General features: G+C 51.7%; 2 protein-coding genes across 15 annotated transcripts in view; one reads left to right on the forward strand and one right to left on the reverse strand.

The window, feature by feature from the left end:
* Positions 1-26: 26 nt before the first annotated feature.
* CCDC166 (coiled-coil domain containing 166) lies at positions 27-2,030 on the reverse strand. The gene is made up of 2 exons (XM_058037774.1): positions 1,965-2,030; positions 27-926 (listed from the first exon to the last, which is right to left on the reverse strand). Exon 2 carries the CDS (start codon positions 903-905, stop codon positions 63-65), a length of 843 nt encoding a protein of 280 aa, XP_057893757.1. The 5' UTR covers positions 906-926; positions 1,965-2,030; the 3' UTR covers positions 27-62.
* Positions 2,031-3,628: 1,598 nt separating this feature from the next.
* SCRIB (scribble planar cell polarity protein) overlaps positions 3,629-14,124 on the forward strand; it is a 131,224-nt gene continuing 120,728 nt past the window's right edge. For 13 of the 14 annotated variants that reach the window (XM_058020166.1, XM_058020215.1, XM_058020261.1 and 10 more), the window contains exon 1: positions 3,629-3,790. In XM_058020166.1, coding sequence (XP_057876149.1) covers positions 3,629-3,790 — 162 coding nt within the window. The remainder of the gene's footprint in view (positions 3,791-14,124) is intronic. The other variant, XM_058020208.1, reaches the window with a different exon arrangement.

Below are 14,124 nucleotides of genomic sequence, written 5' to 3' on the forward strand. Positions count from 1 at the left end.
GGCCAGGCCCAGGTGGTTTGGGGTGGTTTGGGGTGGTTTGGGGTGGTTTGGGTGGTCTGGGCTCAGTGGCTGGCCCTGGCTGGCAAGGAGGGCAGGCTGTCCCTGCGGTGCCGCACTGGCACGAGCTGGAGGCACAGGTTCTCCCGGAGCAGCTCCTCCTTCTGGTCCTGCAGCCGGACCCTGGTGTCCCTGAGCAGCTGGCAGTGCTGCAGGAGCCCCATCAGCTCGTGGCGCAGGAGCCTGTTCTCGGCCTTCACCTCCTCCACGTGCTGGATCAGGGCCTTCATGGCCACCTCCTGCGCGCCCCAGGTGAGCTGCTGCATCCTGCGTTGGAACTGCTGCTCGCACTCGGCCTTGTCCTGCAGGAACCTGCTCCTCACGGCGTGCGTCTCCTCGGCGCAGCGGATCCTGGTCACCCGCAGCTCCCTCTCCAGCGCCTTCAGCCTCTGCTCCGCCTCTATCTTCTGCTGCTTGTAGGGCTCCAGCTGCTGCAGCTCCGTGTCCATGCGCGAGGCCTCGGCCTCTGTTTCCTCCAGGACACTCCGCACCTCCTGCTCCTTGTCTGCGTAGCGCGGCACCAGCTCCTCCTTGTGCGCCTGGATTCGGGCCAGCTCTTGGCGGTGGTGGTCGCTCAGGGTGATAATCATGCCCGGGGGGTCCTGGCTGAGCTTTTCTCCGCAGCTCAGGTAGGACTGGCTCTGCTCCTCAGTGCGCTGCGCTTCCTTCTCCTGCTCTTTGGAGGCCTGCAGGACCTGCTCCGCCCGTGCCATGTAGGTGTCCAGGTGTTGTGAGATGATCCTGCATTCCCCCTGCAGGTACAGCTTCCTCTCCCGGATGGGGTCCTCCGTGTCGCTGCTTTCCTGGGGTGGCTCTTCATCCTTGCTCTTCTTTGTTTTGGATGCCATATTTTATCAAATGGTGAAAAACTGAAACAGAAGGAAAAAAACCACCGCCTCAGAGTTTTTGCCCCAGTCCTACTGTTTAGCTTCCAACAGATTCCTCCAGCAGCTCAAATGTTTGACCCAAAACTGTTGCCATTCCTGAATTTGCATTTCCCATCCTGATTTTCCTCAGGAGAGAAACAAAAATGCAAATTTTTAAAGATTTCTTTTTTTGCCATGTAGTGTTGGGATATTCCTGCAGTTTGGAGGGAAAAGTGCAATTCTGCCCCATTCCCATCAAACTGTGAAAAACTGAAACAGAAGGAAAAAAACCACCGCCTCAGAGTTTTTGCCCCAGTCCTGCCCCTGAGTTCCCAACAGGTTCCTCCACCAGCTCAAATGTTTGACCCAAAACTGTTTGTTGCCATTCCTAGATATGCATTTCCCATCCTGATTTGCCTCAGGAGAGAAACAAAAATGCACTTTTTTAAAGATTTCTCTTTTTTTGCCTTGTAGTGTTGGGATATTCCTGCAATTTGGAGGAAAAGTGCAATTCTGCCCCATTCCTTCCTCACTGATTCCAGTGTTTGAAGAGGCAGCTGCATCCCAAACCAGTATCTCCTGTCCAAAACCAGCATCTCACATCCCAATTTCAGGAGATTCTCTTTTAAAAAACGTATTTGTCAGCATTAATTTAATGAGATTCAGGTTTTTTAAACACTTTTTAAGCATTAATTTCAGGATTGGCTGAATTCCTGAACTATTTATTCCAGTGTAGAATGCTGGAATTTTCAGGATTTACAGCTGGAGGTTGACAAGTCTGATGGTTTCAGTGAATATTTGTAATTACAAATTCTCATTTCCTAATACAACACATGTAAATTCTTAAGGAAACAAAAAAGCAAAATTCCAAAAGATGAGTGAAAACCATAATGAATCCAGTAAAATCCCAGCCCAGGGTGCAGGGATTTGGGGGATTCTGGGGGTTTGGTGCAGGGGATGTGTGAGGGTCAGAGAATTCCCCTGTCCCCGTGGGAAAAGGAGGAAAATGGGATATAAAATGTGGTATTTTAGGGCACTGACCTTCCCTGCAGCCAGGTTTTCCCGGGTCCCACGGCTCTTGGCTGGCTCGTTGTGTTTGAGCTGTGTCCATGGAGATGAGCTGAGGTCACAGGGGAGGGAAGGAGGGGGATCCCACCCAAACAGGTTCCACTGTGAGGTCTGAGAGATGGAGCAGGACAGAGGGGGAAAGGGGCACTGGTTTCCTCCTCACCTGCCCGGGTGTGCCAGGGCTCCTTCCTCTTCCTCACAGCCTCCTCCTCTGTGAAAAACAACAGCCACTTGTTTTTAAAATGTTAAAAGTTTAAGCGTAATAAAATGGTTATAAAAATAGCAATATAATTAGAGTTATAATAATTTGGACAATTTGGATTAGGACAATATGAGACAATAGAAACAAAGAGTTACAGACAGTCCAGGTACCTCTTTCTCGGCAAAATAAGCCTGAAAAAGGACCCACGTTAGCAGAGGATTAACCCTTAAAAGCAACAGCCTGTTGCATATTCATACACCTCATCCATGATGCATAAATTCCATTCAAACACAGGATTCTGTCTGGGCAGTGTCAGCTGCTTCCTCTGAATCCTGACGGCTCTTCAGGGCTGAGCGAGGCGGGAAGATGTTCATTTCTTCTGATAATGGAGCAATAAATTCTTTTGCTCTGAAAGATTTAGGAGTCTTGTGGCTGCTCAGTGACAGTCCTTTCTTTTAAAAAAAGTAACTTATACAGCATAGTTTCTATTTTAACATTATGTTAAAACTCTAGAACTATATTTAACACACTACTTAAGAAAATTAACACGGCACAGCTTTCTAACACAACACATATAATATCCATTTGAATATTTGCCAAAAGCCAATCATAAAATACGCATTTTTCACAGCCAGAGCCGGTGTGCCCAGAGCCGGGTCCCTCCCAGCACCAGCGCCGCCGGTGCCGCGGGGCGGAGCCGACTCCGTTTCCCAGGACTCTGTTTCCCGTTTCCCGGGACTACATTTCCCAAGATTCCATTTCCCATTTCCCAGGACTCCGTTTCTCAGGACTCACTTTCCTATTTCCCACGACTCCATTTCCCATTTCTCTGGACTCCATTTACCAGCATTCCCTTCCAAGGACTCAATTTCCCGTTTACCAGGACTCCATTTCCCAGCATTCCCATTCCCAGCACTCAATTTCCGGTTTCCCGGACTCCATTTCCCATTTCCCGTTTCCCAGGACTCCATTTCCCAGCATTCCCTTCCCCAGGGCTCCATTTCCCGTTGCCCGAACTCCATTTCCCAGCATTCTCTTCTCCATCCCTCAATTTCCCGTTTCCCGGACTCCATTTCCCAGCATTCCCTTCCCCAGGGCTCCATTTCCCGTTTCCCAGACTCCATTTCCCAGCATTCCCTTTCCCAGCACTCCCTTTCCCGTTTCCCGGACTCCGTTTCCCAGGCGCACCCGCGGACGGACGGAGGGCGGCGCGGCCCGGGAGCGGCCGGGAGCGGCGGCAGGCCGGGGCGGCGGAGCGGAGCCGAGCGGAGCGGGGCGGGGGCGCTGCCGCAGCCGCAGCGGGAGCAGCCCGGCCCGGCGCGGCCCCCGCACATCCGGGCGCTGCCGCAGGCCCGGCCCGTGCTCCCGCGGCGGCGGCGCGGCCCGGGCGCTCCCGGCCGGCCCGGCCCGTGCTGTGGCGGCGCGGCCCGGCGCGATGCTGCGCTGCATGCCGCCGCTCTGGCGCTGCAACCGGCACGTGGAGGCGCTGGACCGGCGGCACTGCTCGCTGCAGGCCGTGCCCGAGGAGATCTACCGCTACAGCCGCTCGCTGGAGGAGCTGCTGCTGGACGCCAACCAGCTCCGGGAGCTGCCCAAGGTGAGCCCCGCCGCGCCGGCCCCGCCGCTCCGAGCGCCGCCCCGGCCTGCGCCGCCCGCTGGGCCCGGCTGAGCCCGTGTGAGCCCAGCCGGGCCTTCCCCGAGCTCCGCGGCCGGCACCGAGCGCTTCGGGGCGCCCGGAGCTCCGTGCGGCCACCCTGGGCCGGGGAGGAGCCCCTCGGCTGGGAGCGGCACCCGGCTGCCGCCCGGCGGGATAAATGGGTATCCTGCCTGTCCCGGGAGATCCTGTACCCGGGTTATGGGGATAAAGGGGTCCCCTGCCTGTCCCGGGAGATCCTGTACCCGGGTTATGGGGATAAAGGGGTCCCCTGCCTGTCCCGGGAGATCCTGTACCCGGGTCATTGGGATAAAGGGATCCTCTGCCCACCTGGGAGCTTCTGTACCCGGGTTATGGGGATAAAGGGGTCCCCTGCCTGTCCCGGGAGCTTCTGTACCCGGGTCACAGGGATAAAGGGGTCCCCTGCCCACCTGGGAGCTTCTGTACCCGGGTCGTTGGGATAAAGGGGTCCCCCGCTCTCCCGGGAAATCGTTTACCCAGGTCATCAGCCCTGTGATAGTCACAGCTGCTGCCAAGCCAAGCACAGCATGAATTAAAAAACTCTGGTCTAGGCAGTAAGCTGAAAAAGCGTCAGGTAGGTTAATGGAAAGTGATAGAACTGCTTTGTAGTTATGATCATAACTATGAGGCTGCAGCATCTCCGCCATGCAGACAGGCTGGGGGTGTTTGGCCTCAAAAAGAGAAGCCCTTGGGAGAGCTCAGAGCCCCTTGCAGTGCCCAAAGGGGCTCCCGGAGAGATGGAGGGGCACCTGGGACAAGGGGGAATGGCTTCCCACTGACAGAGGGCAGGGTTAAAGGCGTTATTGGGAAAAGATTATTTTCTGAAGGGTGTGAGGCCCTGGCACAGGTGCCCAGAGCAGCTGTGGCTGCCCCCGGACCCCTGGCAGTGCCCAAGGCCAGGCTGGACAGGGCTGGGAGCGGCCTGGGACAATGGGAGGTGGCCCTGCCATGGCCAGGAGCACCTGTCCATATGCACTTCCCCCATGGAAGGGGAGTGGAACTGGGTGCTCTGTAAGATCCCCTCCATCCCAATCAGTTCCATGATGTGGGGCTGCAGCCTGCACTTGCAGCTTGTGTTCTGCTCTGTCCAGCACAGAGCTCTGCCCACAGGAGCACCAGGATAAGCTGCTCCGTGTCTCCCTGATCCCTGCAGGGCACGGGATGGAGATCTGCCCTGCTGCCAGCTTGGGCCAGCATCTCCTGCCTCACCAGGGTTTGCTGTAGCAGGGCAGGGCGCTGGGGCAGGGCAGCTCTCATGGTGGGTCCTGGAGCACCATCCAGCAGGAAGCCAGCCGTGGTGTTCCCATTGTGCAGGTGGGAATCTGAGCCTGCCTCTGGGGAAGGAAAAGGCCTGGAGGCAGTGACTGGGCTGAGGGATATTCCAGAGAAAGCTTTATTGTGTATCCCCTTTGGAAACTCTGATTTTTAAAAGCTATTGAGGTTCTACCTGTGCTAGAGAGAGAAGGTGTTTGACTGCCCTGTGTTTGGAGAGATGCTCTTCAGGGAATGCTGACTCAGTTGTGTGTTTATTTAAAAATTGAGAAGTGGGTCATTAGGTTTCAATGTTTTTGTTGAATATTGACATGTTATGGATTTTGCCATCAAATATAGGTAAAATAAACCCTTACAAAGCAGAAACTCAGTTTTGATTCAGGCCAGAGTGGTTTGGTTCAGTTTTGGTAAAACACACAAACATCCACACCTGAGCAGGCTCTCTTGTTTGGAGGCAGCACTTCCTGCTCTGGTGTTTTTGGGTTCTGTTTGTCTTTCCTGCTCGTCTCTTCCTGGTGAGCTGGGCTGCCTGTGGGACTCAATGTGAGGCTGTTCAGGTATGGAGGCACTGATGGGATTCAGTGTGAGGCTGTTCAGGTGTGCAGACACCAGTGGATTTCAGTGTGAGGGTGTTCAGGTGTGCAGACACCAGTGGATTTCAGTGTGAGGCTGTTCAGGTGTGCAGACACCAGTGGATTTCAATGTGGGGCTGTTCAGGTGTGGGGACACCATTCAGTGTCAGGCTGTTCAGGTGTGGAGACACCAGTGGATTTCAGTGTGAGGCTGTTCAGGTGTGCAGACACCAGTGGATTTCAATGTGGGGCTGTTCAGGTGTGCAGACACCAGTGGATTTCAGTGTGAGGCTGTTCAGGTGTGGGGACACCATTCAGTGTGAGGCTGTTCAGGTGTGCAGACACCAGTGGATTTCAGTGTGGGGCTGTTCAGGTGTGCAGACACCAGTGGATTTCAGTGTGAGGCTGTTCAGGTGTGGGGACACCATTCAGTGTGAGGCTGTTCAGGTGTGCAGACACCAGTGGATTTCAGTGTGGGGCTGTTCAGGTGTGCAGACACCAGTGAGAGCCTCTGAGCCCTTCTCTCAGGTAGCTCAGCATCTTGCTGTACTTTAGGCAGGGAGGTTTCCCAGGCTGCTGGAAAATGTGTGTGTTGTGGGCAGGCCGGGCTGCAGGCATGGCTGTGAGTGTGTCTGCAGAGGAGGAGGTTGTGACACACCCACGGAGCAGAGCCTGCTGGGCCCCGTGCTCCCAGCTCTGTGTGCCCTGCTGAGCTGCCTCGTGCTGCCCTGGACCCTGGAACTGGGGCAGGCTGGGGTTTGTGAGCTTGGAACTGCATCTTTGGGATTGTAAATGCAGATTTTATAGTGGCTCAGCCTGTGTGGGTGCAATCCTGCCTGTCGTGGCAGGTGCCGTGTGCCCTCCTGAGCCACCCAAAGAGCTTCTGTGCCACAGAGCTGTGGCATCTGCTCATCCTGGAGCATCAGAGCTGCTTCCATGGCCTGTCCTGGGCTCACAGCTCCATGTCCTGGGCTATGCTCTGGGCTGTGCTGGGCTCACAGGCTCCTCTCTGGCCTGTCAGTTCCCCTTCTGGAGCCTCCTGCAAGGAATTACCAGAGGAACAAATGGAACAGAGCAGTGAGATGCTGGTCCCCTCGTCTCAGGAGAGGGACAGAGGATGGGGAGCAGCAAGGGCTGTGGCCAAACCCAGTGCACAACAGCTTTGCACAAGGGAGGTGAAGGCTTTCAGGGTGTCTGCATCTGTCTGGGAAAGGTGGTGAAAGGCGGAGCCATTCCCCAAACCATTCCCCAAACCATGGCAGGGGCCTGGAGGGTGAGTGATGGCCCAGAGGAGGGGACAGGGAGCCACTGCTGCTGCTTGCAGGAGAGCACTGAGTGCAGCCAAAGAGGGCTCAGTTCAGAGCTAATGACATCATTCTTCATGCAAAATGTAGTTTAACTGAGCTGCAGAACATGGCATAGCAGTGCTGTGGGTTAACATGAGCTCAGGAGAGAGCTGGAGCAGTTCAGGAAGGAGAAAACAACCAAAACTGAGGGTCTGCAGAGACACCACTGAGTGTTTGCACTCCCTCCTGGGAGAGGCCTGGAGGGAGTTTGGCCTTGCTGCACTCACACTCTTCCTTCCCAGCCCCTGTCCAGAGCTGCCCAGGGCTGTCTGTGGCCATGCTGGGTGTGCTCCCTTCCCCAGGCAGAGCTCAGTGCCCTCACAGGTGAGCATCAGGTGCCCCTGAAGGGAGAGCAGCCCCAAATGCTGCTGCTCCTGAGAGCAGCCAGGGAGTCTGGGCATGCCAGAGGATGGGGACACGCTGGGCAGGGAGAGCAGAGTCCCCTCTGTCCCTCCCCAGCCCCTCCAGGTTCCCTGTGGCTGTGCCATGGCTGCTCCAGAGGCACGTGAGGAGGAGGAAGAGGAGATGTGCAGGAACAAGGAAGCAGGTTTGACCCACCTCAGGTGTGACCCAGAGTGTGTCCTGAAGGTTCCCTGGGCTGTGCCAAGGTGCCTTTGGTCCCAGGCACAAAGTCACTGCAGGAAGGGCTTTTTTTGAGGATGTTCCTGTTGGTAGGGATGCACATCTAAGGCAGGGGCAGGAATCTGTGTGGTATGAGGTGAATACAGTGATGAAAATTGAAAATAAACTGCCTTTTCACCAGGAGGAGGGAAGAAGGGAGCTCTGGGTTTAGGCACACGCTGGCTCTGCAGGATGGTGGTGGGAAAGCCCTTTGGCTGGGGCAGGGGGATGATTTCCAGGTGGGGAGCCTTCATAAAAAAGGCTTTTTTTGGGAAGGAGCCCCTGGGAGGAGGAGGGTTTGTGCTTGTCATGAGGTGGAGAATTTGTGTGCTTGTTTCACAGGAGGGGCTGCACGTGCCCATTCCCTGGGAGAGGGTCTGAAGGACACAGGGATGGGAAGATCTGTCAGAAAAGTGGAAATGAGAGAGCAGGCACAGCCCTGGGCAGCAAGGTTGTGTTTGAGGGGCTCAGGCAGGGCTTTTAGGGAAAGAATTCCCTGTGGAGGTGATTTTTGAGGTGAAAGGATTGGAGGGCTGGCTTTTGGGAAGGTCAGTCAGCTCTCTTGATAATCCCTGAGTTTATATGAGTTTATATGGTTCCTCTTCTGAGCATTTCTTAGCCAGCACCAGCTGGGTGTTTCAGACAGGCTTTTCTGTGTCCTTATTTCACCTCTTTCAGAAACATGGCATCTCCTGCTCTTTCTGTGGCAGTTTTCCTCTGCAGCATTTCCAGTGCCCTTTGTGCTGCTGCTGTGCTCCAATCCCATGGGATGGATGCTCTGCCCATCTCCTGGGATTTCTGAGCAGCACTGCTGTGCCTTCCTCACCTCTCCCTTCCCAGCTGCAGGACTCAGCCTCTGTTCCTCTCCATCCTGCAGTGCCAGCTCCTCTTCTGGCTGCTCTTGCTTCTTTGTCACCTGTCCCTTGTGGAAATTTTGCCTGTTTTGAGCCTAAATTTCCCCTCAGGGTGGCTGTGCTTGGGCAGTTTGGAGGGATGGATTAAATCTATGTGGGAGCATCTGCTGCCCCATTGCAGGGACTTGCTGCCAGGGCGATACCACACAATTTAATGGAAAATGATAAATTCCCCTTGATAAGTTTCCTGTGCTTTCCACTAAAGCATCTGAATTCTAGAGGTGGAAAAGACTGACTTCTGCTGTGCCCATCTTGCAGAGAGTGGGGCTGCAGGATCTCTGCAGGACAGGGTGCAGAGCAGTTTTGGTGGTACAGAGGGTTAAATCATTGTGTTGGAGCTGCATAACAACACCTCAGTCATCCAGGCCACTCCTGAGCACTTGAGAAGCACAGGTCTCACTCAGCAGGAAGGAATGAGCACATTCCATGGAATTTGGAGCACTCGGAGGTGGCAAACAGAGCCGGTCACAGCCCAGAAGGATCCAGAGACTCTCGGAGTGCATTTGGAGGAGTGCTTCAGTTTGGAGTGTGGGGCGGGAGGCTGGGTGGAGCAGAGCTGGTTGGACCTGGTGTAGGAGGACAAGAAGGTGGAGCTGAGTAGGAACTGAGATCCTGAGCAAGTCTGAGCAGAGGGAGGAGACCTCGGAGCTCTGGTGTGTCAGCATGAGCGTGCCCAGGGTCAGGCTGCTGGACACCTGCTGGGGCAGTGCTGGGCTGGAAGGGTCTGAGGCTGTGGCTGTGCAGAGGGGGAACCCAGGGCTGGCTGTGGTCCCAGGGCTTTAGCAGTGCTGGTGCTGAGGAGGGAAGTCCCAGGCACTTCTCATGTAGGGGCTGCAGTTCCTCACAGCAGCTCCCGTGCTGAACTGAGCCCAGTGCAGAAAACACTCTTCTCACTGCCAGTGAGCTGATACCCACTTGCACTGGAAACTGTGAGACACTGGGGAGAGGAGCCCATTTCTGTCCAGGGCAGGTCCTGCCCTGTTTGGGCTTGTTGCTGTTTGCATCATGGCAAGGCCCTTTGAAACCAGCCAGGTTTCTCTAGTTCCTCCATCAAGGCCACCCCTTTGAAACCAGCCAGGTTTCTGCAGCTCCTCCATCATGTCAAGGCCCTGTGAAACCAGCCAGGTTTCTGCAGTTCCTCTGTCATGGCAAGGCCCTTTGAAACCAGCCAGGTTTCTGCAGCTCCTCATCATGGCAACCCCTTTGAAACCAGCCAGGTTTCTGCAGCTCCTCATCATGGCAAGGCCCTTTGAAACCAGCCAGGTTTCTGCAGCTCCTCCTGTTTGGCTGCTGTGGCCTGGGGTGAGAGCCTCCCCATGCCGTGTCCAGAGCCAGGATCTTACAGGGAGCTGGGATCCCATTGGGAGCCAGGATTCCACCAGCAGCCAGGATCCCACTGCACCCAGGAGAAGCTCAAGGCCATGCCTGCCACTCTTTCCCAAAGCAAAAAGGGGCCTCGCAAAGCTAATTAAGAGCAGCTTTTAATTTCCTGGCATGTGAAGGCTGTGAGGAGGATCTTGGGGTTTATTTACTTCCATGGAAGAGTAAAGCTTCTCCCTCTAATCTCTCTGTATTAATAGCCCTTCCCTGAGAAAGTCAGGAGCCAGGAGTGCTCCATGGAGCCAGCCTTGGAGCCTGCCAAGGCTGGATGTGGGGTGGGCACCTCCTCTCGCTCTAGATGTGCCTCTTTCCATCCCAGGCTGTGTCAGAGCTGCAGCTGCATTTGCTTAACAAAACCAGCCAACAAACTGGTTTCACTTGCTGGCTGTGAGACTGGTGTGTGGAGCCAGCACAGCTCTGGGTGCTCTGCAGGAGCTCAGCAGCCCTGTGGCTTACTGGGACAGCTGGATGTGTGTTTGTCTCTCCAAAAACCATGTGTTCTGCATTGCTGCTGCCCAGAAAGTAGAATAAGTGCAGGCCATCTCCCCTGCACCCTCCTCTGGTGACAGCAGAGGTGTAGGATCTGTGGTGGAGGGGCAGCACCAAACACAGGCTCAGTCATGGAGGAAAGAGCTGATAAAACTTTTGGATATACAAACAGAAAACAGGAAAGAGGCACACAGGTGGATTTTATGCTTGAGGGCTGTGAAAGGGAAGTGACTGTTAACTTTCAGTTCTCTGAGGTGTGTTCAGCTCTGTGGGACAGGTGTGGGTGTTCTGCCAGACTGTCTCCCCCCTTAGAGGGGGTTCACGTGTGTGAAATAGGAGGTGCAGAGGCAGTAGAGAGGTTTAGAGGAGTAAAAAATGATGAAAATTCAGGTGGCCATGGTTGGAATGTCTCTGCCTCTCACCAGCCCTTGCTTGGCACTGGTTTGGTACCTGCTGGGAGGGCAGAGCTGGAAGCACCTGCTCAGTCTTTCCTGGTTTGTTACAAAGCTCTCTGTAGGTGTCTGCTGGTTGGTTTAACACCTGCCCCGTGTGTGCTGCTGCCAGCTGGGTTTGCTGTGCCCCTCTGGGGGTGTTTGGCTGTGTCAGGTCCCCAGCCCTAGCTGCTGCTCGCAGGGCTGTCCCTGGATGTGGCATTGCAGAGGCCCTGCCTGCTCCTCCCTCAGTCTCAGGTTCCCTTTGGTGCTGCTGAGGATGTGCCAGGGAGAATGAGTTCATTGATGGCTGCAGGTAGGGGCAGGGCTGGGTTAACCCCTTCAGCTCTCCTCTGACCTGTTCTGTTTCCTGCATTTTGGAGCCCTGTTTTGGCATCTCCCTGGAGGAGCTTAGCTGAGGCAGAGGCGGGAGCGTGGTGGATCGAAGGATGGATGCTCAGCTGTGTGCTGGGCAGGGGGGATGTGGCATCACAGCAGCTCTGTGGGCTCTGGCTCCCTGTTCCATTCCTGGTTCAGGGCATTTACTGTGTATGTCTGAGCTGTTCCCAGGGAGCTGCTCCAGCACCTGCTTCCTTGTCCTCTTCCTGCTCAGGGGAGATGTTTGGGTACACTTAACTCTTCCTCAGGACTTCTCCAGTCCCCCAGATGTGCTTTCCTGCACCCCGAGGGTACAGGCTGCCTTTGAGTCCCCCTCTTTGCACCAGTTACTGGGCTTGCTCTCATTACCTTCTCTTGGATTCCTAGTTTCAGGGTTAGACCTGGCTTGTTGGGTTTTTTGGTGGTTTTAAGGTGCCTCACTGTGCTGGAAATATATCTGTTGGATGAACCCATTTATGATTTCTGCCTCTGGAAAACACAATCTGATTGGAAACTATTGCAACAGGTTATTGTATAATACAATTTTGGCATTTTCCCCTCTGCTAATAGCTGTGGCATTACAGATCAGTCAATTACTTTTTGTAGTTGCAAGTTGACCCTTCTTTGCTGAGAGGGTGGTGTCCCTTGGCTGAATTGTGGGGCTGGTTCCCAGTGTTACATCAGGAACTAGAGGGACTGTGAAATATGGTTTATAGATGGAGATGGAGAAATTGGAATGCAAAATACCAGCTTGTGGTTCTTCCTATGTGTTCTCAGCTCTCTAGCTGAAGCTGAAGACAATGGGCATCCCTTACAGTGCAATGTTTCCTGTGAAAGTGTCTGTACATTGAAGTGGATTACAAAGGAAATACCCCAACAGCTTCTAGAACATGTCAAAATCATACGAATTTCGGTAACACGAAGGAAGTTTATTATTTTTGTGCATATCCACTGGAGTTCTTCAAAACATGAAACCATTAGGGTATATCAGAAATTAGTGAGACCCAAAAAGAGGCATTTGGATGCTCTTGGATAATGGAGCTCATGAAAGAAGCATTCCTCCTTAACATCAGGACTCAGTGGGGACAAGGCATCTGTTTCATGAAAAATTAAGACTGAATTATGCTGCTTTTCAATGAGAAACAAAACCAATACCTACTGTCATTTACCATGAAAAAAATTGTCAGAAAGTACCACATATCTCACTGACTCAACAGCTTGGTGATCAGAGGTATTCATCAAAATTTTAGAAACATCACATCCTGAATGAAAAACCAAGGAGGAGGTGATTCCTGAGGTGCAGGTGTGCCAGGGAGGGGCCTGGCTGGGAAAACCTAAATGTTCAAATCAAAAAGGAGCAGATATGCTTGGGTAGAACCTAGGGTGTGCTGGGTTTGGCTGCTTCACCCACACCCAGGATGCTCTCCCTGAAATGATCCCCACAGCTCTCTCCAGAATAATGATTTTGCTCCAGTGCTTCACTACATGCACAGATAAGAATTTCTACCATATATCTAATTTAACCAGGCAGGAGGCACCTGCTCTGCAGCAGCTGGAGGAGACAGCACTGCATAGAACATCACTGAACATATAGAAATACTTTTCTATAATTCTCTAGGAGAATTATAGGAGATTGGCCTACTACTCTGACAGAAGGTACTTAAGGCTACATTATTTTAATGCTTGATACAGGAATACCATCAGATTAAAATGTGATTTGGATTTATTTTTTTTTTCCAAAAGCAAGAGAAATTTTTTTAAGTGACTGAGGTCCTTAAAGTAGGCACAATGTGTAGTGGTTCTGTTATGGAAAAAATTAGTCACAGCATCATTGAGGCTGGAAAAGACCTTCAAGATCGAGTCCTACCTTTGACTGAACATCGTTTTGTCAACTAAACCACAGCTCTCAGTGCTGTGATTATTTCGTATATTCCAGTATATTTATGTTTATATTTATGTCTATATGCTGGAATATATGAAATATATTCATTCACAGAGCAAGATGGAGGCTGTGAGTGCTGGGATTGTATGGGGTTGTATGGAATATGGCCTGCACATATTCCATTGAAATATATAGAATAATATACTGTATATATATGAATAATATAATGTAAATATATGAATATATTTTGTATATTCCAGTATATTTATATACTGGCATATATGAAATATATTCATATGTATATACCATATATATATACACACCATATATGTATATATACATACACCATATATATATATACACACCTTTTATATATATACATACCATAAATAAATAAATAATTAAATAAATATATATATATATATATACTGTAAATATAGTCATATATTTACGGTATATTATTCATGTATCTACAGTATATTATTCCATATATTTCAATGGGAAATGCCCCTGAATGCCCTGGGCCTGCCACAGGCAGTTCTGGTCCTTCCTTTCTTGTCCCATCCCACTGCACAGACCAAGGTGGAGGCTGTGAGTGCTGGGGTTGTGTGGGATATGGCCTGCATATATTCCATTGAAATATATGGAATAATATACTGTAGATATATATGAATAATATAATGTAAATATATGAATGTATTTTGTATATTCCAGTATGCATATATACTGGAATATACAAAATATATTCATATATATATATATACTGTATACATATACCATGTATATATCTATTTTTTTTACAGTATGTGTATATATATATATATACATATATATATATGAATATATTTCATATATTCCAGTATATTTATATACAAAATATATTCATATATTTACGGTATATTATTCATATATTTACAGCATATTATTCCACATATTTAAATGGAAAGGGCCCTGTGCCTGCCACAGGCAGT

The sequence above is a fragment of the Melospiza georgiana genome, chromosome 1, assembly GCF_028018845.1.
Source record: "Melospiza georgiana isolate bMelGeo1 chromosome 1, bMelGeo1.pri, whole genome shotgun sequence".
Classification (NCBI taxonomy): domain Eukaryota; kingdom Metazoa; phylum Chordata; class Aves; order Passeriformes; family Passerellidae; genus Melospiza; species Melospiza georgiana.

What these genes read in the sequence shown, in the direction of transcription:
- CCDC166 (XM_058037774.1), bottom strand. Translation starts at nt 905, where the DNA reads ATGGCATCCAAAACAAAGAAGAGCAAGGATGAAGAGCCACCCCAGGAA.